Source organism: Rhinolophus sinicus, chromosome 16 (assembly GCF_057876585.1).
Source record: "Rhinolophus sinicus isolate RSI-liver-muscle chromosome 16, RSI-T2T, whole genome shotgun sequence".
In the NCBI taxonomy this organism is placed as follows: Eukaryota; Metazoa; Chordata; class Mammalia; order Chiroptera; family Rhinolophidae; genus Rhinolophus; species Rhinolophus sinicus.
In genome coordinates, this window is record NC_142516.1 from 45,739,952 (window position 1) to 45,766,035 (window position 26,084).

General features: G+C 41.3%; 1 protein-coding gene and 1 pseudogene across 5 annotated transcripts in view; one reads left to right on the top strand and one right to left on the bottom strand.

Annotated features, from left to right (window-relative positions):
• The first annotated feature begins 1,858 nt into the window (after positions 1-1,858).
• The window catches only part of CEMIP2 (cell migration inducing hyaluronidase 2), a 70,810-nt gene continuing 46,584 nt past the window's right edge, over positions 1,859-26,084 (top strand). Inside the window, exons 1-4 of one of the 5 annotated variants that reach the window (XM_019730812.3) lie at positions 1,859-1,990; positions 18,036-18,378; positions 22,960-23,100; positions 23,702-24,263. In XM_019730812.3, the coding sequence (XP_019586371.2) occupies positions 18,048-18,378; positions 22,960-23,100; positions 23,702-24,263 (1,034 nt within the window). In that variant the 5' untranslated portion in view covers positions 1,859-1,990; positions 18,036-18,047. Of the gene's footprint in view, positions 1,991-2,456; positions 2,967-5,151; positions 5,195-7,629; positions 7,650-18,035; positions 18,379-22,959; positions 23,101-23,701; positions 24,264-26,084 lie in introns of those variants that run through there. The other 4 variants (XM_019730821.3, XM_074330562.2, XM_019730841.3 and 1 more) reach the window with 4 other exon arrangements.
• On the bottom strand, positions 20,163-20,659 carry LOC109446958 (leptin receptor gene-related protein pseudogene; annotated as a pseudogene).

Sequence of the window (26,084 nt, forward strand, 5' to 3'; positions counted from 1 at the left end):
CAGTTTTCTTTGTTTTTCATGTTCCTGACAAACATCTAAAAACAAAAGTTTATACAATTCTCAAAGGTAGGCTACACAAAGATTCACCCCCCATTGATTTGTTTAATAGACTTTACTTAGAGCAGTTTGAGGTTCACGACAAAACTGAGCAGAAGGTACAGAGATTTTCCTGAAACCCCCAATCCTTATCCCCCTGGCACAGCCTCGCCCACTATCAACATCCACTTCCCTTGATTTTGGCAGTAGGTACAGGTTATGGAAGTAAGACCTCTTTAAAACCAAAACTTGCATTAAAATAATGTCTATGAATTTTTAATTGCTGTTTTTAATGTTTGAGGGATTGGCAGACTTCATTCCAATGATCTCTTGCTCTGTGACCTGAGGCAAGCTCCTTAAATTTTTTGAGTCCCCGTGTCCTCTTCTCTAAAATTGGAAAAATAGTCATTGGGAAGATTAGATATTCCAACTCCAAGCAAAGTGCCTGGCACTTACTAATATTCACAAAATGGCATTTTTTAAATGTAAAGGTGGCACTGCACAGGCCACAGGGTGTATTTGTTTCCTGTGGCTGTTGTAACACATTGTCACAAACTTTGGGGCTTAAAACAACGGACATTTCTTCCCTCATGCCAGAAGTCCAAAATCAGTTTCACTAAGCTGAAATCAAGTTGGAGGCTATAGGGGAGAATCCTTCCTTGCTTTTTTTCCCCAGCTTCTGGTTTCCTTCACTTGTGCCTGCATCACTCCAATCTCTGCCTCTGTAGTCACATTACCTTCTCCACATCTGTATGTGTCAAATCTCCTGCCTTCGTTTTGTAAAGATACATGTGATTGCAGCTAGGGCCCACCCCGACAACCCAGGATAATTTTCCCAACTCAAGACTGTTAATTTAATCACATCTGCAAAGACCCTCTTTCCACATAAGGGAATATTTCCAGGTTCTAGTGATTAGGATCTGGTATCTTTGGGGGGCTAATTTTTTTTTTGGGGGGGGGGCTATTTTTCAGCCTACCACATAAATGGTGACACAGTTCCTGTCCTGTCTTTATAAGACATGGTCCTAAACATTTTACCTTTGAACCACTAAAATGGTCTTGTACCTTCCTGTTTGCCATTCAAAACCATCTGCCTTATTTTAAGAATATTCCTCCCTCTTCCAGAAGGGACAGTGGCTCCCAAAGTAGGATGTTTCTTTACATTTCACCACTAAACCATGTTACTATTTTGGAGGCATCTTTCCAAGGCTTTAATTAATTCGAGGATGCTCTCTAGTATTGTTTCTCAAACTTATCCAGGCCCCTGTGATTTAGTAAGTAGTGTGAGGTCTGGGAAACAAAAATTTCGAAATGTCCCAGGGGGATGTTATCATCAACCAAGATTTAGAAACACCGATTCCTACGAAGTCCTGAACCCAAACCCTTGAAACAGGGAATTCCCCTTCTTGCCTGCTGGGTGTGTCATGGTTACATGACTGAGTTTTTATTAAAAGAAAAGTTCTGAAAACCGAGCAATGCTGTCTGTACAGTGTTCACTGAGAGAGTTCCCTAGTGGGAAAGCTTCCAATTCCGAATTAAATAGATGACGACGGCCCAGATTTGGTAGTCCTACTGCTGTCACTAGCTCGGGACCTCGTGGGTCTGACTGATCAAACCCGGGCCCGCGCCCTCAGCGGTAGTCAAGGCTTTTCCTCCGTGAGAGCAGCTCCAGTGAGTGGTGGCGGCTGGGCTACTCCAACCCCGTTGTGAGCGTCCATATAGAGAGGTACTTAGACACTGGGTGGGCGGGGGAGTGGCTTTCGGCGCCACTCCTGCCAGCGGCAGCCACTCCAGAGTGGCGCGGGCAGGGGGCGTGGGAAGGCGTAAGTGTATTTATTCTGGCATGAGAGCAGGGTGCTTGGGGCCGTTCGGAGCTGCCAGAGGAGCTGTCCTGACCTGAGAACTGGCTAGTTCTTCGCAAACGGCTAAGAACCCAGCGCCCATGGTTGACCAGGTGGGGGCGGCCGCGGTGCGGTGGCCGGACGAACAGAAAATGTGCAGTTGTGGAAGTTCCTTTGGGGTTGATGTGGATGGACAGTCCGGCTCAGCCGGGAGTTAATGGGGGCGCAGTCAGACTCAGCTGCGGGTGATGGGGGTGCAGTCAGGTTTAGCCAGGAGGTGATGGGGGCGCAAGATCAGGTTCAGTCAGGCCGGCTGCGCGTGGCGCCTAGCGCCGTGGGTAAGAGCATGCAGCTGCAGCCCGGGGCGCTTGTTGAGGGAACTGCCTCCGCACCCTGCGCTCAGGCGCGGTTCCTGGACGCCGCAGCGATGGGCACTGAATGCCTGCGTCCGCAACTCGCTCGCGGTGGGTGTGGCGGGAGGAGCCCTGCGTGGCTGCCGCCTCCTCCGGCCGCAGGCCCCGCCTCTCCCTCCGTCTGGCCCGCCCTCCTCCGTCTTGCCCGCCCACCCACCCAATCCGCAGCCCTCGGCCCTGGACAGCCGGGTAGCTTGTCTGGCCGGCGGAGGCTGAGCGCGACCTTAACGAGCCGCGGCGCCCGCCGACCAGGGCCAAGCTTGACTCCCGGGAGCTCGCTCTGCCCCGTGTCGCCGCCTCCTCCCTATTGTCGCGGGGACGCTCAGGCGGCCGCGATTCTCCTCCTCTTCCTCCCGGAGGGGAAGGAGCGGAGAAAGCCGAGCGGCTGCTTCGGGAGAGCGAGCCGAGGCCCCTGCCCCCGAGGCTCGGGGCTGGAGGAGGCGGAGGCGGAGGGAAGTGCGCGTCATTCCCGAGCAGAGAGAGTTTCACCTCCAGGCTCGGGCTGCAGCTGCCAGTTGCGTGAAAGCAGCGGCGGCGGCGGCGGGCGCCAGGGCTCGAGGAGCTTCCTGGCCATGGAGAGGAGATCTGGAGCCGGGGACGCCAAGAGCTCGGCTCTGTGTCTTTGGACCGCTGTGTAGGCACCTGAATTAGCCGACGCTAAGCGGGGGAGGGAAAGGTAAGAAGCATGGGGTCACCCGCTCCCCGCCCCGCCTCCCTCATTGCCCTCTGGGGCCACTGTGGGACGCGGACTGCAGTCCCCAGCACCTTCCCAGCTCCTGGCGGCCTGGCATGTAGCACTTCTGCTGCAAGGGAAAACGTCCTCCTGCTCCCCGCAGCGCCCCCTCCCCCCGCGCGCGCCGCCTTTCCCCTCTGGATTAGGAGTAATAAGACTTCCCTGGGGTAAATCCTCACCATAAGAAAGGCTCTTTGGACTGTGATTTCTTTCTCTCCCTCTCTCTTTTCATTACGTTTACGGGGAAGGAAACAATGGACCTTTGAAAGTCGGTGTGAACAGACTCAAACTTTCTGGAGAGGGCTGGGGTGGGGGAATAAACCCCACAGGAAGCCGACTACAGGGAAAGGTTGATGGAATGTGTGTTGCAGTCTCGGCTTTAGTGCGCGCGCGCACTTGCCTTTGGGGTGATCTTTGTCTCTTTACTATTCCCCCGGGTTGTTGGGCCCCCCGCCCCCATCCCGCTTTCTGTTAAAGTAAGGCGAGGCTTTAAAATCGCGTGCAGCTCAGCCCTGGACCACACTTCCAGCTTTCCAGTGAAGAATTGGGAGGTCTTGGCAAAGAAGGGGGAACCGTGAGGACCCCAAAATGCTGTAGTTAATGCTGGTTGCTACATCCCTTGCAATAAAACCAAGGTCCTGACATCCCTGGATGCTCTTTGCTGAGGGTTGATGTGTGTCGCCAAACTTCGCTATGGAGCGGAAACCGCTCACTTCAATGCTCCACGTGAGGTTAGGAAAACAGACTTTGTATATGTCTCCTTTCATCAGCAGTAGGAGTTAGGAATAGAGTGCTTAATAATTTTAAGCACGCACTTTCCACACAGGAGCCACTAGTGCACTGGCCCCGTTTTCCCTTTTCTTGTTTCAGTGTGACAAAGTAATGGGATGTTGCATAATTGCAGGTGTTGGGCATCAGTAGTGGTTGTCTTCCTGAGTTCTTCCCAGTGCAAAGTGAGAAGAATTTAGAGAAGGGATGGAGGGAGGTTCACCCGAGCTGTGGGAGGCTAGAATCCTCTGGGCAGCCTGGCATACCTGTTGGAAATGGTTCTGTGTTAAAAACAAACACATTTAAAATATTTAGCCATAATGGTTCTTTGGTTGGATAGAATAGAGCTATTACTGTTGTTTGACCCTTGAAGGAAGCTTGCTGTTTTAAAAATTGGTCTGGGTATCATACTCTGGTTTTGTGTGCCTTTGGCTATTCAGAGGGTTCTTTTGAGTTTGCATTTCCGGGCAAAGCAGAAGAAAGTGCAGTAGGCACTTCCTCTGTTTAGTAAACATTCAGTGCTTTATCCTTTACATTAAAACCACTCCCCTCTGCTTTCTTTGTACCTGCAGTGCAGGATCAGCAAGTGTAGGGGTGGAACTGGAGGTCTGTCTCCTGGCTTTCAGTGCAGTCCACCCGAGGCTGTTTTATCTGAGGAATGTGTGTTTACAGGCTCAGCAAATTGAGGTTAGAAGTGAATTATGAGTCATCACCTGTTCTGTTTTAACAGCCTGTGAATGTGTGAGCGAGCTGAGGACTGGTCACTGGGTGTGTGGACAGGGAAGCCAAATCTGTAAATTCTTACAGGACTTCCTTTGTCACAACTAATTGTTTGAGTAAAATCTACCTTGATCTAACCTGTAACTTATAGATTTTCAGAAGCCTCACAACAGGAAACCAGAATGTGACAACACCTCATTCATGTCCTAATAGACCTAATCAAGCCTGTTCTCAAACAGCTACCTGGGAAATGAAGAGAAGACAAAGCAAAGGAGTAAATTAGTTTTGGGCCAATTTCTGAAATCCAAAGGCTTCTAGTAAGGTACTTACTAGCTATGCATCTCTGGGCAAGTTTCTGAAATTGGCTATGAAAAAGAAGAAGAAAATTTAAATGATCACTGTTAAATTCACAGTTTAAGACTCTGATGTATGTAAATATGTACCTTGTAAAGTGCTGTAAAATAATGAGCATTGCATCATCCTCCCTCCCACCCACCATCCATTTAACTCACAATTATTAATCACCTATTGTGTGTTAGGGCCCTTTATAAGCAATCTGAATGCCCACCCGCTTCCTGGAGTGTTCATGTTGGTAGGGAGAGGGAATTGGGTCTTTGGTTGAAGCTTGGGAGGTCAGAGGGAGTGAAGATAATCCGTGTGGTGGCTTCCATCTATAAAGAAAGGTAAGACAATTTATGCTCTTGAAGAAATCTGTCTAATCAAGGAGCAAAAGAAATTAACAATTAAGAGGCCCAGTAAATGTGTGTTTGGAGAATTATGCATAGAATGCTTCAAGAACACAGAGGAGGATCAGATTTTGGGGTGGAGGAGCAATTTAGTGAAAAAGACAGTTTACTGAATCAGGCAAAATAGTAGGGACTGAAAACTGGTGTCAGACATACCATTTGGAATGTAAAGATTAGAGGATCTGAAGTCAGAACTGAGTTTAACAAAAGGCTCTGACAATTGCTAACCATTTGCTATTGGGCAGATCTCCGAATTCTTCATACTTTACTTTTTCACATGTAAAATGAGTTTAAAGATACTTTATGGAATTCTTTGAGGATTAAGTTTGATTTAATTTGCTGTGTATATGATAAAGTACCATACAAGCTAGTGCCTTTTGATATCAAAAGTACTTTCCAAATATGTTCTTCTTAAAGCTATAAATAAGATACAAATCATAATTTAATCTAATTGGTCTCAGTCACAGATTTCTGTTTTGTTCTGAACCCAATTTTGAGTGCAAATCCTCTGACTTTAGGTTGTTACCATTTGGCACCCCAGTCACTGGAAATCTTTTTATGGTATTTGGGTTGTGAGCGCTAATTAAAAGGATGGACTGTCTCGTATAGCACATCAATTGAGAGGTGCTTGTCTGGATCTGTACTGTAACTTCTGTACTCTTCCCTGCCTCTCAAGTCAAGCTAGCCCTTCTGCTTTCCTCTATCCTAACAAGATGAACATAGAAAAGGAAAAAGAAAGGAACAGAAAGTTACGTGCCTGCATTTTTGAGACCGTAAAGATCACCCTGATGACTAGATGGGTACTAGACTTATCAGGGTGACCACTTGTAAGGTATAGAAATGTCTAATCACTGTGTTGTACACCTGAAACTAATATAACTTTGTACGTCAACTGTAATTGAAAAAATAAATGTGACAAGATCACCCTTACTAGTTTTCTCCAATTGTAAAGAGGTATAATTTTCAACTATACTGTTAAAGAAAGGCTGTTCTCTCAGTAGCCGCAGCTGCTGTGTGGGTGAAACTTGAATCTGTAAGTACTACTTGCTGTAATAGCCTTGCTTTACTTCTCCTCTTGAAATGGACTTCAGCTCATCTGACATTTTCATAAATTCCCTTTGATATAGAAATCCATACTCAGATATTTGAAACTATCATGTTAAATGGGACTTTATTGGCGGGGAGGTATGAAAATAAACCAGTTTTCAGGACAGTGCTACGCATGCTGAATCTTACCATGTAGTTTCAAAAGGCCTTAAAAATAATATTAAAACTAGGAAGTTGAGACCCAAAGAGGTTAACTAATTAGGTAAGGTCATATAGTAAATTAGTGATTGCATAGGGACAAGAACACATTTGTCCCTATTTCTGGTCAGCATTTTTCTTTTTCCTCCAATATACTCTAATTTGTTCCTGTTTGGTTTTGTTAGCTATTCAGTTATTTTAATGTTGCACGGTGAGATAATTTGCATTTGGGCTCAGAAACCCATTGCACCCAAGTTTAAGGCAGACACTATACCTTCGTTTTCCTTTGGGAGAATTTACACATGACATGGTGTATAGAGTGAGGGGATGTTACTTGTAATAAAGTTCTGCCAAATAAGGAACTAAATGTAAGAATAATGTTAACTTTGCTTGCATTTTCTATAAATAGTACACACATTTCAAATATTGTAAAAGCGTATACTTTTTAAATGAATCAAGTTCCTGGAAACATTCAGATTTGTGTTATGAATCATATGATAACAGCATGTTAGCAAAATGTTTGCATGCTCTTTTGTTTTCCCTATACTTGCTTTGGGAAGCCTTTAATATTGGTTGTCAGGATCTGCGTTCAGCCAGTATTTTGTTGCATTCCTAAGATGTGCAGGCAGTGTACTGGTTGCTGTGAGCAATACGAAGATGAATGAGGCATAGGGTCTTTATTAACATGTCTCTTTTAAAAAAGAGCAACAGACTTGGAAGCTGTGTATGACTTAAAACACAGAATTGCTATTCCCCCCACTCCCAAAAACAACAACAAAAAAAATCAGTCTTTGATCTAGTAGGCAATCTGCTTTGAAATTGTTATCATTAGATTAATGTTGTAACCAGATTTGTAACAAGACAGTTATTTTCATTACATGGTGACAAGTGGTAAACATTTTACATTTATTTTATCAGGGCTCCATCTTAATTTGGACAACAAGTGAAAATTTGGCAACATTTGATGGAATTTTATCTGATGAAAGTTTGCCTAGGAGAGCTGCAGCAGTCTTAGCTTTAACATGTTTTTTAAAAAAAGGACTGTAGATATGCGATTGGAACATTGTTGCCTGAAAGGGTTGCAATTTAAGACAATCCATATTAAGCCCCTGAGAAAAGAATCGTCCTCATTGACTCTGAGTTTGATGTAAGTATCTTAAAACATGAACAGCCATCAGGAACGAGATGTCCTGGTCATGTCTGATTATTAATTCTCTCTGAAGAGTGAAATTGTTACTGATTTGGGGACTTGCCTAATTACTGGGTGGTACTTGGAAACTGCAAGCTTTTTGTCATCATGGTCTCCACCAATAGCAACTCTCTTCCTTGAAGGATGAGTAGTTTCTTCGCATACAAAGAGGTTGGAAAACTAATTATTGTCATTTTAGGGATTGGAAAGATTAAGTTTAGCCAAAGGACAAATGACTGATTCCTCTTTTAGAAGGGGATGAGAAAAATGAGTCATTGTGGTAAAAAAAAGGCAAACCACATAACATTTTTTTTTAATACCATCATTGCCACGGCTATATATATGTCTTTATATGAGGATTTAAAAAATATACTTCATTAATGCAAAAGATGTGGCTTTAATTGTTCAGTAGATGCTTGGTGAGTGCCGTTTCCCAGCCATCCTTAGACAGAAACATCCTCAGAAACATACTCAGACAGAAGTGCTAGCAGTGTTGAGAAGCTAGCAATTTGATAGGAAGTACGTTGTGTATGAAGGCATAGCTGAAAAGGCCAAATGAGAGATGAATCATCTTTTCAGCATGGTTAATGACTGGCATCTTTTGATTAATGTTAATTGCTGCTTTTCCAAGTGCCTGCATTGATTTAGGCACTGTCCTTTCCACAGGGCCACCGTTCACAATGTAAGGTCAGCTCATGGCTAACTTTCTCCAACTGCCTGGTCACCATGTTGTCTGAGCTTAGCTTTAACTGTAAAGTGTTTCTTCGAGCTTCCTGTTTGTGCTTGTGGCACCGGAGCTCATCACACAGTCCCTGTTTTCCTGTCTTCTGTCCCTGTTCTGCCATGTAAAGTCCGACCACTGCTCTAGTGCTCAGTAATTGCTTGTTCAGTGGAGGTCCTGCCTTTTTTCCCCCCTCTGGCACCCTTGAGTTTTGATGAACATTGATTGAGGAGACTGTGGAGGAGGCATAATAAAGTCCTTTTGGTAGGCCTAGGTTTCACATGCCCTAGGAAGACAGGGCCTACGACTGTTCTGTATTTTGTCCTGAAACTCATTTGCAGGTGACTCTGTCTGCCAGCCTTCCAGAGACTATGAAAGACTTCATGAGTCTGTTGTATCTAACACCCCGCCCCCCGCTGCACACCTCCTCCCCCCCATGCTGATCCCTGCTGGACAGTATGTGGTCATTTTAGTGGCAGAGTTCAGTGGTAGATTTTAGTTCACACATACAAAGTAAGAAAGCTGTTAGTTGTGGTCTGATGGTATACATTTGGGGAAGTAAGTTTGCCAAGGCTCTTAAAAACGTAAACTCTGTTCCATTCATAGTGATTTAATAAACTCAGGCAATCACCTCTTTAGACCCACCAGTCCCGTTTTTGCCCTAACATGCGTGATAATTACGTGTTTACTTGTGTCTTCTCCCGACCCCTCAACACTAGCATTTCAGCTCCATGAAGGGAGAGATGATATATAGGTTTTTGTACCACTGGGTCCCCATCATCCAGCAGAGTCCTAGTCTCATAAGAGATGTTCAAACCTGAACGTGTTCCCCATCTGGTAAGGCTTTACTGTCAGTGGTTAATGTTGTATTTAAAATAGGCTATGTGTTGTAAATGTAAGCTATAGGACACTTGGTTTCTTGTACTGGCCTTGCCATTAATAGAAACTTTGATTTGCTGCTGAATTGAGTAGCCCTGGATTATTTCAGTCTGCACATCTCATTATTTATCTGGAATATTTCTTAGTTTGAAAGGCATGCCAAAATATACTCATTATATGTTTCCTATTGTCATTGCATTCTGATGTCCATATATCACTAGATCATGAACTTTTGGTATGCCTGGGCTGCTTTATCAAGCACATCTCTGTCGTCTCCCCACTCGCGCACTGCCCCCTCCCCCCCAACATTCTACTGATACAATTTTCTTGGCTCTTTCTTCTTGAGCAGTATTTTAAAGCTTTGTCCCTGGTGCTTGGCAGAAAAATGCAGCCCACAGGCAGCTCTGCCATTTGCTATAACCTTAATTAAATCAGCCACCCTCAGGTCAGACTTTGGTTTGGTTTTTTCTTTCGAAGGCCAGCTGCAAGGCTGATGACAGGCCTGCGCCTGCCATTGTGTGCCTCTGCACAGCCATCCGTCACTGCCAGCAGGTTGGGAGCCTTTCTGCTGTGTCCTCTCAGCCAATGGAGAGCGAGGGCGAAGGGGGATGGTCTGCTTTTTTCCCCCTCCTGCTTTCTTTTGTTGCCCATGATAATGTTCTCCAGCCTTTTCATTCTACCAGTGATCTTGGGTTTAGGGTCAAGGATTGCTTTTCATGGCTGTGGTTAACAGAGCTGAAAAAAGACAGGATTAATGAGTTAGTTGGTGGCAGAAAAATTAGACATTTGCCTCATGGACCTTGCATAAATGAGAGAAATATATGAATTAAACATAGTTCTTAAAGGTCACTTATTTCACTTTAAAATGGGAAAATGTTCACTTGGTTTACTTTGGGCATTTGTTTTGAGGGATCATAGTTTAACAGGAGATTCCAATATAATTTGCCAAGGATACATCCACCTTTGTCAAATTGTAGCTAATTTGATAATCTGACTTCCTTAAATACAGACCCATAAGCATTTATTTTCTTGTTTTCAACATAAGCAAACTCGTAGTATTTTTAGTTAATATTTGTTTTCTAGGGATTTACTATTTTTTGATTATAGTTTTCTAGCAGAGAGTACATTATAACTTACTGAAAAGTGAATTTCTAAGCAGGAAAATACAAATTATAACTTTAAATAGTACTTATTATAACTCACATACTTATTCTAACTCAAATGGCCACATAATTTTTAGAAAATGTAGTCTTTTTAGGATTATATACCAGGGGTGCCAAAAATATGTATACAAGTGGACACTTTGGTCAGCGTTGCTCAAGCAGTAGTTTACCGTAATCAGAAATGTCTGGATGCTGATGTAACCACTTTGAGCACCTCTTGTAATTGCAGAAGTCAAACGTGACTTGTATTCATCTTTTGTTGTCAGTATATACTGAGTATTACACCTTTAATACAGTTTTCCTTTCTTAAAACGTGTATACAGTTTTTTGGCACCCTCTGTATTTGAACTATTCCTTATAATTCCTCTGTATTTTATTTTAATAGAGTTAGTATGTATTGGGAGAGTTATTTCCTTTTGAGGAAGAAGATAACGTGAACAATACATGGTACAAACTAGGAGTCTGGTGTATATTGGTGTTTATGTATATTAGGAGCTTACTTGGGGGAGTGTCATTCATCATATCTAAATTGACCAAATGGAGAAAGAAGGTTGGGGAACAGAATTAAAGTTTCTCAGTCCCTTACCCTTTCACTTCATCGAAAGAGGTTTCTATTAAGGGTTGGTACATCCCCCTTCTGCCTCTAAGCATTGGACTGGGTAGGATCAGCTTAGTAAGAGTGAACCAGGATCCATGTAAGTAAACTAACTGTGCCAAGTGTCTTATTTTTTGGGAACATGCCAGACAATTGCAGGTGATAGTGACTCATCTTGATTTTGAGAGTTGAAAGAAAAAGACAGAAGGGCTCTAACAAATACAGTGCAAGGTGAAAATGAAGAAAGTGTTCTTGTGCAACAGTCTGAAGCCAGTGCCCTGTAGCGGTTTCAGGGTTTTAATTCTTTGGGAGTGTGCTTACACGAAACCAAGCACATCTCTGAATGAAAGTGAACTAAATTTTTTCCCACTATCTGTCTGTTTTCTCCCAAACAGCTATATAGATCTCCACCAAACATTTATGCTGAACTCCTTTGCAGTGGTTGTGGAAAAATGTATTTTGTCCTGTATGCTCTGGGAATAGAATATGTAATACAATGTATTCCTCTAAACTAGATAAAGGATTTTCTCCCCAGAAATTCTGCTTCAACCTTTGTTTTTGAAAATCTTTACACTATGTATTTAAATACACAATCTTCATGAGACTACTGATCACACTTAAAAATTTATTTGACAGTTTATGAAAGGCCTGAAAGTCAACTTTGCTAAGTTTATTTCTTACTGAACAGTGTTGTATCATTGAGGTATTGAGCTCATTGTTTATCTACAAGTACAGATATAATCTGAATCTAAAACAAAACTAAATGAAACCTCCCCCCCCCAAAAAAAGAAAACCCAAATGTGAAAATCACCTTGGTGTTAATTTTCTGTTGTCTTTCTCCTAAAAATAGGAGATTGGAAGTTGGAACCAGTAATTGAAACTTCAAGGTCATTAGGAGCTGGTTCACAATTTTATTAGGTCATAATTACTAATACTATACATATTTATCATTGTTTTCATGATAATTCATGACCCTGTCTCTTTCCTGGCATGTTTTATTTTTTGCTGTGATGGAGCATACCAGTCAATGTGTTACAAAGACCTACCAAGATCTTAAATAAGAGGAAAAGTTTCCTCAGCCAGATTTTGGCCAGTTGTACTGAAACTCTTGTAAAGCAAAGACTGTAACTTGTAGGACTGACCTTTAGGTTGGATACTGTTTTGAGAATGACGTCCCTGCTCAAAGAAGAAAAAGCTTGATGAGATCATGCCACCTTCTTGACTTTCCTTACAAGCCTGGATTTTCCATTCAGAAATATGTTCTCATCATAAGTGGAGGCAGGGTTGAAAAGAGCTTAAAGGAGTCACCAGTATTGCATTTTCATGAGGTGTTCAATCTGATGCGGCCACAATGAATGGCATAGCGCAGGGCTGTGGGTCCCCGTCTGCGTTGGGTTGGAGGGGCTGGATGAATTTGGGGACTGAGCCTAGCACATGGCCTCCAGGGCCAGTGTCCTCAACCACTGTGTGTGGCTGCTACGCATGTATGGTGGGGAATTTGTCTTCTATATTAGCACCTTAGCAGTAGAAAGAACCAGGAAAACTCAGCTCTTTTAAAGAGCTCTTACTAGTTTTGAATTAATGCTGTTATCTCTGGATTGAGAAGACTTTCCGGTTGATGATAGCATTCATTGGCTATCAGCATAACAATGTAAAATGGAATGGAACATTTTCCTTTTTCCTATGTACCTACTGCATTTCATGGTGGTGTTAAAATGATTACAAAGTATTGTGAGAGGTTGAACTTGTCGAGGTAGTTTGCAGCTCTTTCTCTTTAGAATTCCTATTTGCAGTTGGTAATAATACCTTTCAGCCACCTGCGTGAGACTACATACTAGGATTGAATTTTGTGAAACTTAATGTGTTGACTTTTTTGCTTGAAATGGTGAATGTTCTCCATTTTTCCCAAATCAGGGCAATTGATAGAGATTAGACAAATTTCTCAGAGCCTCAAGGATATTAAATAGGATTAAGTGGGAAATTCCAATTTCTCTCTGTGATATACACAGGAATACTTTGATTTAAGTTCAACAAATGTTTATTGAGTAGTTACTGTGTATATGGCCGTAGGAGAATACTAAGACGACTAAGACATCGTCTCTGCTCTCAAGAGGCTTCTTAGAAGTCAACTGCAGGAAATAGACATATACATACATGATCTGAAACAGAAGGCAGAAAGCAAGATGATCCAATAAGAGTTTTAAACAGTATAGGGAAGAACAGGCAGGGAACTTTTTTCAGCATTTACACTTACGTCTTTTAAATGGATACGTTTTCATATTCTTAGTAATATCTTTTATTCTTTAAATATTTGCCTAAGTTCCCTGTACAAATTTTTAATTGCATGATTTTTTAAAAAAATTATTACCAAGCCTTTTGGGCTACCACTTTTTATCCACAGTGAATAAATACAAGATCTCTTTCAAGGAACATCTAAATACCAAAAATTATGCTTCAAAACCTTTGTGGTGTTCATTTTCAAATTCGATATGAATGACTTTGAGTTATCCCCCCTTTTTGAATTAACTGTGTTTAGGGCTTTAGCACAGGCTGTAATATCTCTTAAAATATATCATAAAATACTGATGTGTTCCTTCTCTTAGTATGTGCTTTCCATTAGAAATGACAGGTAATATAAACAAATTAACTGTATTAAATACATACTTTGTTCTGTAGTAAAAATTTTTAAATGACACCTAACAGTACTTACTTGCCTTGCAGTGTTGAAAGCCAGAGGAAACTCTCCATCCTCTTTACTCTATTGGGTTCCTCCTTTGTTCTCAGGGCCCCAAACTCAAACTAATGCTACTAGAACTAACAACCTTATGGATTAAACAGCCATTGTTGAGATAGCCTGAGAACCTCACCACCATTTTCAAAAGAGTTCCTTGGTTAGTTTTACTCTGCCTTCAAGCAAGTGATTTCAAATTATTTAGGAATTACATTTCTCGGGGATGTTGTCAATTTTTTATCCACCATCCTCTAATGACTTCAGGAGTTCACAGTTCCTTATTGAATGAGTCAAATGTCAGTTTTTCCCACGAATAATTTAAATCTATAACTAACAGTAAATATATTTTAAAGTAATAGATTCATAGTATTATTCCTAAAGTAGACTCGTAAATGTAAAGGGAAATTCTAAGGCAATGTATTTGTATCTTATGTCTTTAAAAATCATAATAAATTGAGAGGGAAATCTGCGCACAATACGATTTTGGGTTGTAATTTTATTCTAAGTTATGACACAACAATGTGTTATTTCTTAAGAAAAGAATGGTTATATTTGCTGCTTATGCATTTACATGTTTTTCAGTAAAATAAAACTAATGGGCTCCGAATATATATATGACAAAATATATAGTTTTGCAGAAGGGTTATGGGGAAAACACAACCATGATTATTTTTGATTTATTGATCATTTTAGTTTGTGGTAGACACCATCTGAATTTTCACAAATTCCAAGTGGGACAGTGACTTCATTTAGCCTCTCACTGCCTTTTATTTGATTGGGGTTAACATCTGGAGATACATTATCTCCCACAACGGGGGCCCTCTAGCCTGTTTAGTGACAACCATTCTCTCGCTGAAACAATGAAGTATCAGATGATTGCAGCCTCAAACAAAAGATTCCCACTCCCTTCAGTGTAGATTATAGTCGTGATTCCCCTCCCACCCTGGTGAGCTTGGCATTCAAGAATATCTAGTTTAGCCCTTTCTTTGTTAATAGACGATCATAAAGGGGTCTTTGTTAGTCTCTGTCATTTGTTCCAACAGGATATATCCATTATTTCACTCTGCTCTTTGGCACATGCATCAGTTTCTTCAATAGCACCTTGAATTGTTTTGTTTTCCTTTTGTCATGGAGCTTAAGCTTCATCTAAATAATTACTTTTGTTCAGAAATCAAATCCCACAAACCCAGTGTTTTTGACGCATAGACTCTGAGAATGTTCTTTGCCCCATGTGAAATCAGCATCAATTCCCGGTTAGATTCTCTTCTTGTCCCCATTAATTTCCAGGTTGTTTGGGTCCTGAGAATGCCTCTTTGTGGCTTCTCTCATGACAACATTTTGTGTTAATGGATTTGCTGTAGTTTAGAGCAAGTTGGAGGTACCCTGTGTCTAGGATGTTATTCATTGTTTTGGTAGAAGTTGAGAGGATTAATTAAAAGGGTATTGAATGAAGCCAGGTGGCTTTGAGAAACTAGTTGTTAAGGAAGGGCAGTAATGGAAAGGGTTGAACATCACATTTCTGGGAACATCTTACTTGTCCACAGTCATTGAAATAAGAATATTATATGACATAGCACTTTCTCTTTTCTTTTCCTTTTTTTCTTTTCTCTTTTCCTGCCCTGCCCTGCCCTCCCCTTCCCTTCTTTTCACTTGGCAAACAAACAGTAAAGTGTCATTCAAAACTTATTTCATTCAAAACTTGTACGTGCTTATTATATACTACTTATAAATGCTTACTATAAATAATATAAAACATAAAAGGACTGCCCTTTTTTCTGTCAGCTTCTCTTAGATAAGAGTCGTGCATAGTCTAGTGAACTTCTGCATGAAGAATTCCTGAGAATTCCAACTGTGCCCTTCCAACACAGTTCTAGTTACACCCTCGTGAAACTGATTCTTTGAAGTTACTGCCTCTCAATTGTTTTGAAAGACTCATTCGTGTAACTGTTAAGAGCCTGCACTCGAGAGTCAAAATACTTGGATGTGAGTTCTGGTTCTCCCATATACTAGCTAATTAACTTTTCTAAGCCTCAGTTTCTCATGTGCAAAATGAGGATAATGGCATCTACCTATAGATTTGTTGTATCAAATGTATTAGATGAGTTAATACATGTAAGTTGTTTGGAACAGTACCATGTGGTAAGTGCTTTATGAGTGTTAGCTATTTTTAAAATCATCTTAATCATAATATTTGAATGCCTACTTTTTTAAAACAAAATTTGAGGATATAAAGAGATAATGTAGAATTTAGACTTTCTCGTGAAATGAATTCACAGTCTATAGTTAAGTGATAATACAAGTAGAAATACTTTAGTTCACCATAAGATGAATCTAGTGGGGGAAATTAAACACTAAACATGAATGCTTGTCTACTGGAACTTGTTAGGGCCTTCTTATGGTCCTCATATGATGTGGACTTTAACTTCAGTTTGAAGAAGTTAGAATAATTATAATCAAAGTGTGACCACCGGTTTCAGTGTCACCAGCGTATGCTTTAACAGTGTAAAACCCAGGGCTCTCTTTGTACTAGCTGAGCTGGAATCACGGGTGGAGAGCTGAGGAGTCTGCGTTTTTAACAAGCTCCCCTGGTGATTCTTAGGCATAATGAAAATTGAGAACGTTTGCTCTCAACTTAGGTGCTCTTTGGATCACTTTTGTGGGGTGGCATTTGAAAGATACATGTGCTTGGATACTGACTTAATTAGTTGAAGTGTGGCCCTGGGCAGGATTGAGAAACAGTGTGGTATTAGAAGACGATTAGTGAAAGTGATGGTCCACACAGTTTATTATAGCAGGTGTCGATGTAAGAACATCCAAACCTGTGGAGAACTTTTATAAAAAGTTTTTTGAACCAAACAGGATACACCTGGAAGCAAGATCTCAACAGACTGAGGGAAATGATCCCTAGAATAGCAGTTTGCAGCTTCTTTTATGCATTTTGAATTAGAGATTTTATGAAGGTAGGAGGAAGCAAGGTTGTGTCGCAAGCGACTGCTAAGCTCAGAGTCCGTGCTGCAGTCTCTTCCTGCAAGTCAGGGGGGCTCAGGGGTCCCAGAGACTCTCAGATCCCCAGGATCTACCTGGCACTGACAGGCCTCCACCGTAGCCGTGGCGCCAGCGAAGAGCAGAGCACGCAAGATCTTAAATGCCTTTCAGTAAGCTCTTGACTCAAACATCAACACACCAAACAGTAAAGCACACAGAGTAATACAATAATTGGATAAAATAGAGTAAGAACAAGTCCCAAAGTCAATCAGAGCCCTGGTGGAGAGAGGAAGGGTGGCTGGTGCGGGAGATTGGTCCGGCAGAGGTTCTGTCCTAGCGGAGCAGAGCAGAGTGGAGGGTTCTTGGAGCAGAGTGACAGCATGGTTACCTCTGAGTCTAGACCTCCTCTCTGAGCTGCAAAAGTCCTTAGTTCTTATGCAGTTCTAAGTGCCTTTCTGATGTGACTTTATCAGGGCAGCCAGCACCCGGACATCTTCATATGGTCAGTAGCAGACCTTCCGAGTGTAGCTGGTTACACCCAATTACAGGGCAACCGGGCAGCTCCCTGGGCGTTGTCTGCTAAGTTCTCCGTGCATGCCCAAAATGTGGAGTTACTCTTGTTCATTCAATATGGAGTCACTCGTGCTCACACAAAACTCATTCTAACAGCTTCCAGGGGCGTTCTACACAGGTGGGGATTGGATTACAGGATAGTTAAGATTCTGTATTCTCTTGAGGGTGGTTAGAGGGGTCTGAAAAAAAGGCATTTCAAAGGTGTGTTAGCCTAGATGGACAGAAACAATGGACAGCTTGTTTAAGGCAAAGATAAGCCTTTTACTAAAGAAGTTATGTGCCTGGGGGGTGACTATACACGATGACCTGTCCAGTTAGGAATTGATGATCTGATCACCCTGTGTGGTTACTCTCCATAGACCCTCTTTTTTTGTCCACACAGGGATGTAAGCTGACTTGATATTTTCAAGAAGTCATTGCAATGGTTATCAGGGGCTGTGGGGTGGGGGAGAGGTGGAAATGGGGGAATTGTTGCTAAATGGCTACAGAGTTTCTGTTTGGGATGATGAAAAGTTCTGGAAATGGATGGTTATAATAGTGGTGCACCACTGTGAATGTACTTGATGCCACTGGACTATATACACTTAAAAATGGTTAAGTTTTATGCTGGGTGTATTTTATTACAATAGAAGGTACTAAAAACAAGCTGTTCCAATTTGTATATTTCTGACCCTTATTTTTTTTTTTCTTTTCGCAGTGACAGTGTATCATGCATGCCACTGATTCCAGGGGACACTCCCCTGCTTTTCTGCAACCTCAGAATGGAAATGGCCATCGCTCATCTGGCTATGTTCCTGGGAAGGTTGTCCCACTGCGTCCCCCTCCTCCTCCAAAGAGCCAAGCTCCAGCCAAATGTCCCTCCATCAGACAGGAAGCCCGGACCAGCTTTGCTTTCTCACCTGAAGAGCAGCAAGCCCAGGGAGGAAGCCGAAAACAGAAGAGGCACAAAAATACTTTCATTTGCTTTGCGATGACTAGTTTCTCATTTTTTGTTGCACTTGCAGTCATTTTAGGCATATCCTCAAAATATGCTCCAGATGGTAAGTGCGTGTGTATGTGTGTGTGTGTGCGCATAGAGAACACACTCTAGGAGAACGAAGAAGGAAAGGAAATAGTATAAAATTAAAAAAACATTCTTGTTAAGTTGATTCTGGCTGACTAGCATATAATTAGATAACATGAAGTGTAACTTCTTATGAAAGAGAGTAATTGTTAAAGGAATCCATTAGGAATGATAAAATTAAAGGATTGCTCTTCATTTCCATTTTGCCACTTTGTCCCCGTGCTCAAGATGTTCTTGGAGCATTTCTTTTTGAAACGCTAATTTTAAGAGTCTTTACTGAATTCTTGTGGTAGCACAGTTTCCTCCTTTGTAGGAGGTATGATTTTCAGACTGCTAAAAGTTTTTAATAACTCGCTAACTGATAAACTCACTAACTGTAGGTGGTAAACTACATTTGATTTAAAAAAAAAAAAAATAAGTGAAAATAATAAGATTTGTGTTCTGTGATTGGGGAGACGGTTCCAAAAGGGAAGCTTCCAATATTTTTGAAGAACAATGCATATCCTTAAAGGAAAACATCCATTAGGAGGTGTAAATTCTGATAACATTTGTCTAAAAATCATTCATTACTTTATAATTAAACATCATGTAAGGAGGTTTTAATTTCTTACGTGGTCTTTGCTTTTCAGTTGGTAATATATTAATATTTGGGATGATTTTGAAGAAGTTTGTTGTTCGTTAGCTTCAATATGGTACCGACAAAGAATGGCCTCATCCCAGAATTCCATCCATCCAGGTGAAAATCAGAGGGCTCAGTTCTGTGGGAGGAGAAGCAGACCAGAACCTGCATTGGGCACCATAATTGCCTGCATTTTTTTTTTTACAGTCTGTAACAGATTTTTTATATCCTTAAGTGGATTTAACATTTGAGAAACATTTGCCATTTGCAAGACTTACAAATATTTTACTTAGTGTTCATGGGTGCATGAGGAGTTTTATAGACCTTAAGGTCCCTGGAAGAGGTAGTCAGTACTTCTAAAAAGACCTGAAACGAGAGAGATATTTGTATTAACACCTTTGTTGACCACACCAGTTGGCCCCTGTTATGAACTTGTAACGTTGCTTTTCATTGCACATAACGTTGAGTTTTCTTGTCCCTTTTCTCCAGCAGAAGAACCAATTCACTGCGGTTGAGTCATTCTTTCCAAGTAATGTGCAGTAAAGGGATGGTAGGTTAGTGGCTAATTAGAGCTGAAATCTGTGGCTTTCACAGACGTTTTCATATTCCATCTAAGACACTGAATCGCTGATGTGGTTCCTCGAATCAACATGCTTTAGTTTCGCATTTTGGCAGTAAAAGTGCAGAATGTCAGTGGAAATATCTGGTATGCTGAAATACTTCAGGGTCAGCCTTACTGTGGTTATTGCTCTTACGTAACTTTGATAATGCATCCACTGCTCATCAAATGGGTAGCCAGGAAGATGGGGCTGGCTGAGCTATTTTGCAGTGCTTTCTGCAGACCACACATTTTCGCATTAAATGTACTTTACTGGAAGGAAACAACCGGGAGTTTTTGGTGGTGATTCTAGTGAAGCATACTCTCCTGGGGAATAATTATAAACAACTAAGAGGAATTATGTAACTTTGGTAGTAGGCTCTAGATCTCAAAAGACTGCATTTCCTTCTCCACAGCTGGGTACAGTGCTTGTTACATGGGCCATACATTTACTTCTGATATAACATTATGGAGAATTCCAGCTAGATTTTTTTTTGGGTTTTGGAATTTTAAGAAATTAAATGCGTTTTATCAGAATAAAGTGTTACCATTGCTCCTAGCTAAAATCATCACCTCTTCCAAATAGAAGGATAAAACCTTGAATTGTAAGGAAAATGACTGTATCATCTGCCAGCACAGGATCCCCATTCCATCACAGCCACATGAGCAAGAATAACAGGAAATTCAAAGGCAGAAACAATTCCAGTGGTGAAAAAATATGCCAGTTCTCAGCAGGCACTGCTTGTTGCATCAGAGTCATTGCATCAGAGTTGCTCTTTTGGCACTGAAATGGGAAATATGAGAGATGGCATGACATATCAGGATGAACAAGGGCCAGTAAACATCATAATCCTCCAAAGCATATCCTAGCATAGGAAAAGTCAGTCCAGTCACCACTAAAGGATAATAACACAAGAGCTATGCCCGCCATGTCTGCCCCCAGCTTGATGTTTCGTGGGAAGAGAGGGAGTTAGAAGGAAAGTTCAAGAAATCTTCAATATTAAGTCAGAACAAATTCAAGGGGCTTCTTGTTTCTTTGATGGGAAGAAAAGTTTAAGGATTATTCTTAGTATAATTGTGATGATTTCTGATTTATCAGAATTAAATGTCAATGATTATGAAACTGCTATGAGAAGAATTAATTTCATGAAGTAATTGCCAAGGACTTAACTAGAGGGACTAATTTTAACTGTAGTAGTAACTATCACCTGAAAGAGAAAGCAGAAGCCTACGACAGACAACATGAGTGCTTAGAAATAAGATGTTTGTGGGATGGCCGTTCAGCTCAGTTGGTTAGAGCTTGTGCTCTTAGCTGGTTCGATTCCCACTTGAGCCAGTGAGCTGTGCTCTCCACAACTAGATTGAAGACAACCACTTGAGCTGAGCTGCTGCTGAGCTGCCAGTGGGACGGCCGAATGGCTCAGTTGGTTGAATGGCTCAGTTGGTTAAAGCGCGTGCTCTTAACAGCAAGGTTGCCAGTTCGATTCCCTCATGGGATGGTGGGCTGTGCCCCCTACAACTAGATTGAAAATTGTGACTGGACTTGGAGCTGAGCTGCGCCCTCCACAACTAGACTGAAGGACGATGATTTGACTTGGAGCTGATGGGTCCTGGAAAAAGCACACTGCTACCCAATAAAAATTAAAAAGAAAAAAGTTTGCATTAGTGTTACACAAGGTTAAAATGAGGAATCAGAATTTTCTTTCTATAAAAAATATCTTTGTGCTGCACCCCAGCCTCTTTACTTTTTCTCATCTTATTTCTCAATGTGTACCTTCCACTTTCATAAGATTGCCAAGCACATTTTGCTGATTACTTTCTACCTTTGCTTAGTTTAGATATAGGGTCTATCTTGCTGTTCCAACTGAGCAACCAAATAGAGTTGAATAGCTGGGGATACTGGGTCACTAATGTTCTCCTTCCTGCTCCTTTTATTTAAATACTATCTACCCTTTGGAATCTATGTCTAGTGCCACCTGTTTCATTGAAGCTGCCTCAGGTACTGCAGCCCCACCTCTCCTTTCTCTGAGCTCTTTTTTACCTCAAGTAACTACCAAATTGTTCAGTATTTAATTATTTCGTACATGGTGGCTGTTTCTCCCAAGCTAGATTATAAGTTCTGAGGGCTGTGGGCTCATTGCTTTATGGTGCCAAAAAAATGTATACAAGTGGACACTTTGGTCAGCGTTGCTCAAGCAGTAGTATTTCGCCGTAATCAGAAGTATCTGGACACTGATAGTAACCACTTTGAGCACCTCTTGTAATTGCGGAAGTCAAACATGACTTGTATTCATCTTTTGTTACCGGTATATATTGAGTATTACAGTTAATACAGTTTTTACCTTTCTTGAAATGTTACACATTTTTTTGGCACCCTCTGTGTGTGTGTGTGTGTGTGTGTGTGTATACATATATGTATATGTCATGATAATATACATATATCAATAAAATTTCTTTTTAAATAAATTTTACAGTATCTAGTACAGAATGGATTAATTGATTTTCAATAAATATTTGGTCATTGGTTGATTCAAATTGTTGTGATTTTTACCCCCCTCTTCTTTCAAATTATAGCAGAAACTAAAGGTCCCATGCATTAAGTAGCTGTGGCAATGCAGAATACTTTCATATTTTCATTATCACCTATCTAAGAGGCAAATTTGAATAACAACACTACAAGTAAAGTAAACCTCATTTCTTAAAGGGGAACGTCCATATTACTCATCTTGCTGAGTAATCATCAGTTTGGCTTCTCTAATCTGTAGTTTCCTCATGTCTGAAAATGAGAAGTCATGTATTTGGTCATTTGTCTCTTGCAGTTTTGTTGGGAAAGAGTACATGTCCGAAGACAGTGATATTTATCAGTCATGGCCTTTGGAATGGAGGAGGTGTTGTTACCAACTTTATGATTCACTGTGCACAGGAAGGAACTTGGGAAGACCTAGTACTTGTATTGCTTAACAATTTCCATTTTCTATTTACCATTATGTTCTGAAACATTTTCTGACACAGCTTTTTGGGGTCCAAGGACAAGTCACAGTTTTGTCTCTTACTGTTGATTTATTTCCACAGTAGATGATTCAGGGGGAACTCCATTTTTACCTTGTGAAGTTTGACCCGAACTAGATGATAGCAACTTAGTTTTGTGGTGAAACCTTTTTGCCGTGTGTAGGAAGTAAAGGATTTGACATATGTCTGCTGCATAGGATGGGATGGGATTTCCATCCTTATAGAAAGAAATTGCAATAGGTCTGCCATAAATGGTGATAGTGCTTGGATTTGGCTGAAGGTATCCTTGCGTTTTTGTTGTGTTAATGGGATATCCTTACATTGTTTTATAGAGAATTGCCCAGATCAAAACCCTCGCCTCAGGAACTGGGATCCAGGACAAGATTCTGCAAAGCAAGTTGTTATCAAGGAGGGAGATATGTTCCGTCTGACTTCAGATGCCACAGTGAATTCTATAGTCATTCAGGATGGAGGTGAGTAATGGTACCTGTCTATGGGAACTGCAAGGTTGCTCTCTATGTAGGGGAACATTTGATGCTTTTTATGTAGAAAATTATACTTAGCCTTTAGAATGTGGTGTCACTCTAACCATGGAGACATAAAAAGTTCCTAAGGTAGAACCATAGAATTCAAAAGGAAGAAGGACCTTAGAAATCACTCAAGATACTTGATTTATAGAAAAGGAAACAGTTCCAGAAGGTGATTTCTCATAATCAAATATTTGTTGCAGCTACGTAGAGTGATAATTAGCATGAGTTAGCATATGGAAAAACGAGATTCAGATTTGTAGGCTGTTAGACACAGTTCTAAGAAATGATTTACTCGTACCTTGAAAGTGAATGGATTGAAATTCATTCGCATGAGAATTTTTAGTGTGTTGAGATATGAGCTCTTCATTTCTTCCTTTAACATGTTTGGAAAACAGGTTTAATTCTCTATCTAGACCCTTAGTAAATTCTTTCTCCCAACTTAGTTATGGGAGAGTCTGTTTTTCCTTCTCAAGGTGAAATCTATTTCTCTGTATCTCAGAAAGATGTTTCAGAAGTTGGCTGATACTAGTGTTATTCTCTGCAGGACTGCTTGTATTTGGGGATGATAAAGATGGATCCAGAAATATTACTTTGAGGACTCGTTACATCCTGATCAAGGATGGTGGGGCGCTTCATATTGGAGCAGAAAAATGCCGCTATAAATCCAAAGCGACAATTGTCTTGTATGGCAAGTCAGATGAAGGTGAAAGTATGCCAACATTTGGCAAAAAATTTATTGGTGTGGAAGCTGGAGGGACACTGGAGTTACACGGGGCACAGAAGGCATCGTGGACGTTGTTGGCTAGAACTCTGAACTCCTCAGGCTTGACCTATGGGTCCTATGCCTTTGAAAAGGGCTTTTTCAGGGGCCTCAATGTCAGGGTCATTGATCAAGACACGGCCAAAATTTTGGAAAGTGAGAGGTTTGACACCCACGAATTCCACAATGAGAGCAGACGACTTCAGGAATTTCTGAGAGGCCAGGCTCCAGGACGGATTGTTGCTATCGCTGTCGGAGATTCAGCTGCCAAAAGCCTCTTACAGGGAACCATACAAATGATCCAGGACCGGCTGGGAAGTAAGCTGATCCAAGGACTGGGCTACAGGTGGGCATACCTTTTGTACTTTCCTTCCCAGCTATGTGTGAGAGTCTACGTCTCTGTGAACGGAGAGCAAGAGTGGACAAAGACACAGAAGACACCACAGTCTGACTTCAGGTCAGAATGGCCACCACCATTTGGAGGACTGGTTGCCTCTTACATTGAAACATGGGACTGGAAGACAGGAATCTGGTTACATAAGCTCTTTTCTTAGCTTTGGTTTATGAAGCACTTTGGGAACTGTAGCGCTAAGCTTGTGAAAAGGACAGAAATGTGGTATTGAAAAAAAAACAACGGTCAGGCAGTTCAAGGACAATTTATATCCCACTTTCATTACCTTCTGAAGTATGTCATAGGAAACTCAGGCTAATTGAGGCAACTTAAGAGTTGAACGTTTCACACTCAATTCCCTGCTAAGGAGTGAAAGTTGTTTTAAGAGCCTAAGGGGGTGGAACGTTAACAGTTTTTTCTTTCATTTTTTTTGAAATCGTTTGCATACTAATTGGGATCTGCTTATTTGCTTGGTGCAGGTCTCTGGAGGTCTGGTTCCTGTGGGAAGGAAGAAGGTGGAGGGCTGGGAACTGCATCAGGATAGTAGGGTTCATTTCTCTTATTTATGCTTCCTGTGCCGTATTCTAGTTAGCCATGGTTTCCTACTGCAGCCCTGCATCTGGGAAAGTAGCCGGCTCAACATTTAATTCAAAAACCAGAAGTTTCAATTCTGCCTACTGTTAGTAAAGTGAGGGAATATCTGCGGTGAAAAGTAAGAGAGTTTCAGAACTCACATGTTGAAATGATCTAGTTATTATTTTATTATTTTTTGATGGTTGGTTGATCTAAATCTTTTTTTTCCTTTGGAAATGTGGTTGTTGGAATGGAATATTATCTACAGAAATTCTGGAGAAAGTTAAGAAGACAAAGGTAGTGAAGCAAAAAGGTCTGTCTTGTTTTAAAAACACTTTTTGTTCACCCAGGGAGTATTTCGGAGGTGCTAAGAGCTGGGTACCTGAAGACGCTTAGATGAAAGGACACCATCTCAGAGCGTTGTTTAATCTAAACCAGGGGTGTCCAAACTTTTTTCAACGTTTTTTACCAAGGGCCATATGCGGTAAAATACACAAACAGCCGGGCCACTCACTCGAGGTGAAGTACGTATTGTCTCACCTGATTTATTTAAGTAAGCTAAATATATTTTTTGGAATTTGCTGCGGGCCAATTAACAATGGATTATGGACCGCAGTTGGCCTGCGGGCTACAGTTTTGACACCCCTGATCTAGACCTAAGTAGATGAGTATTGTCCAGTGAGACATTGCTCCATCCACAGGCTGTAATGGAAGTGTGTGTAGAAAGAGCCCCCAAGTTGGCCTGGGATAGTCAGTGGAGGCTTCCCAAAAGCAAGAAAGAGGGAAGGATGGTGGGTGCTATCTAGGCAGTGGAGAAGGAGGTCTTTCCAGACAGAGGAAGACACTTAGCATGTGCAAAACCTCAGAAGTGGGTTTTAAAAGTAATATAAATAATATAAATAATATATAATACACAAACAGACAAGTGCTAAAAAACAAGAATGTAGAGTTGAATGACTTAGTGCTATGTGATACCTGGGTAGTTACCGTCCAGTTCAAGACAGAACATTGCCAGTGGAAGCCCCCCTCCTGCCCCCTCCTGTTCACTGATCACTCCCTCTACTCACCCCAGGTAACCACTCTCCTGAATTTGTGGAGAATACTGAAGTTTAGGTTTGTCTGGTTTTGAACTTCATATAAATGAGGGCAGACAATGTATCATATTTTGTGTCTAGCTTCTTTGCTCAACTCTTACTAATTGTC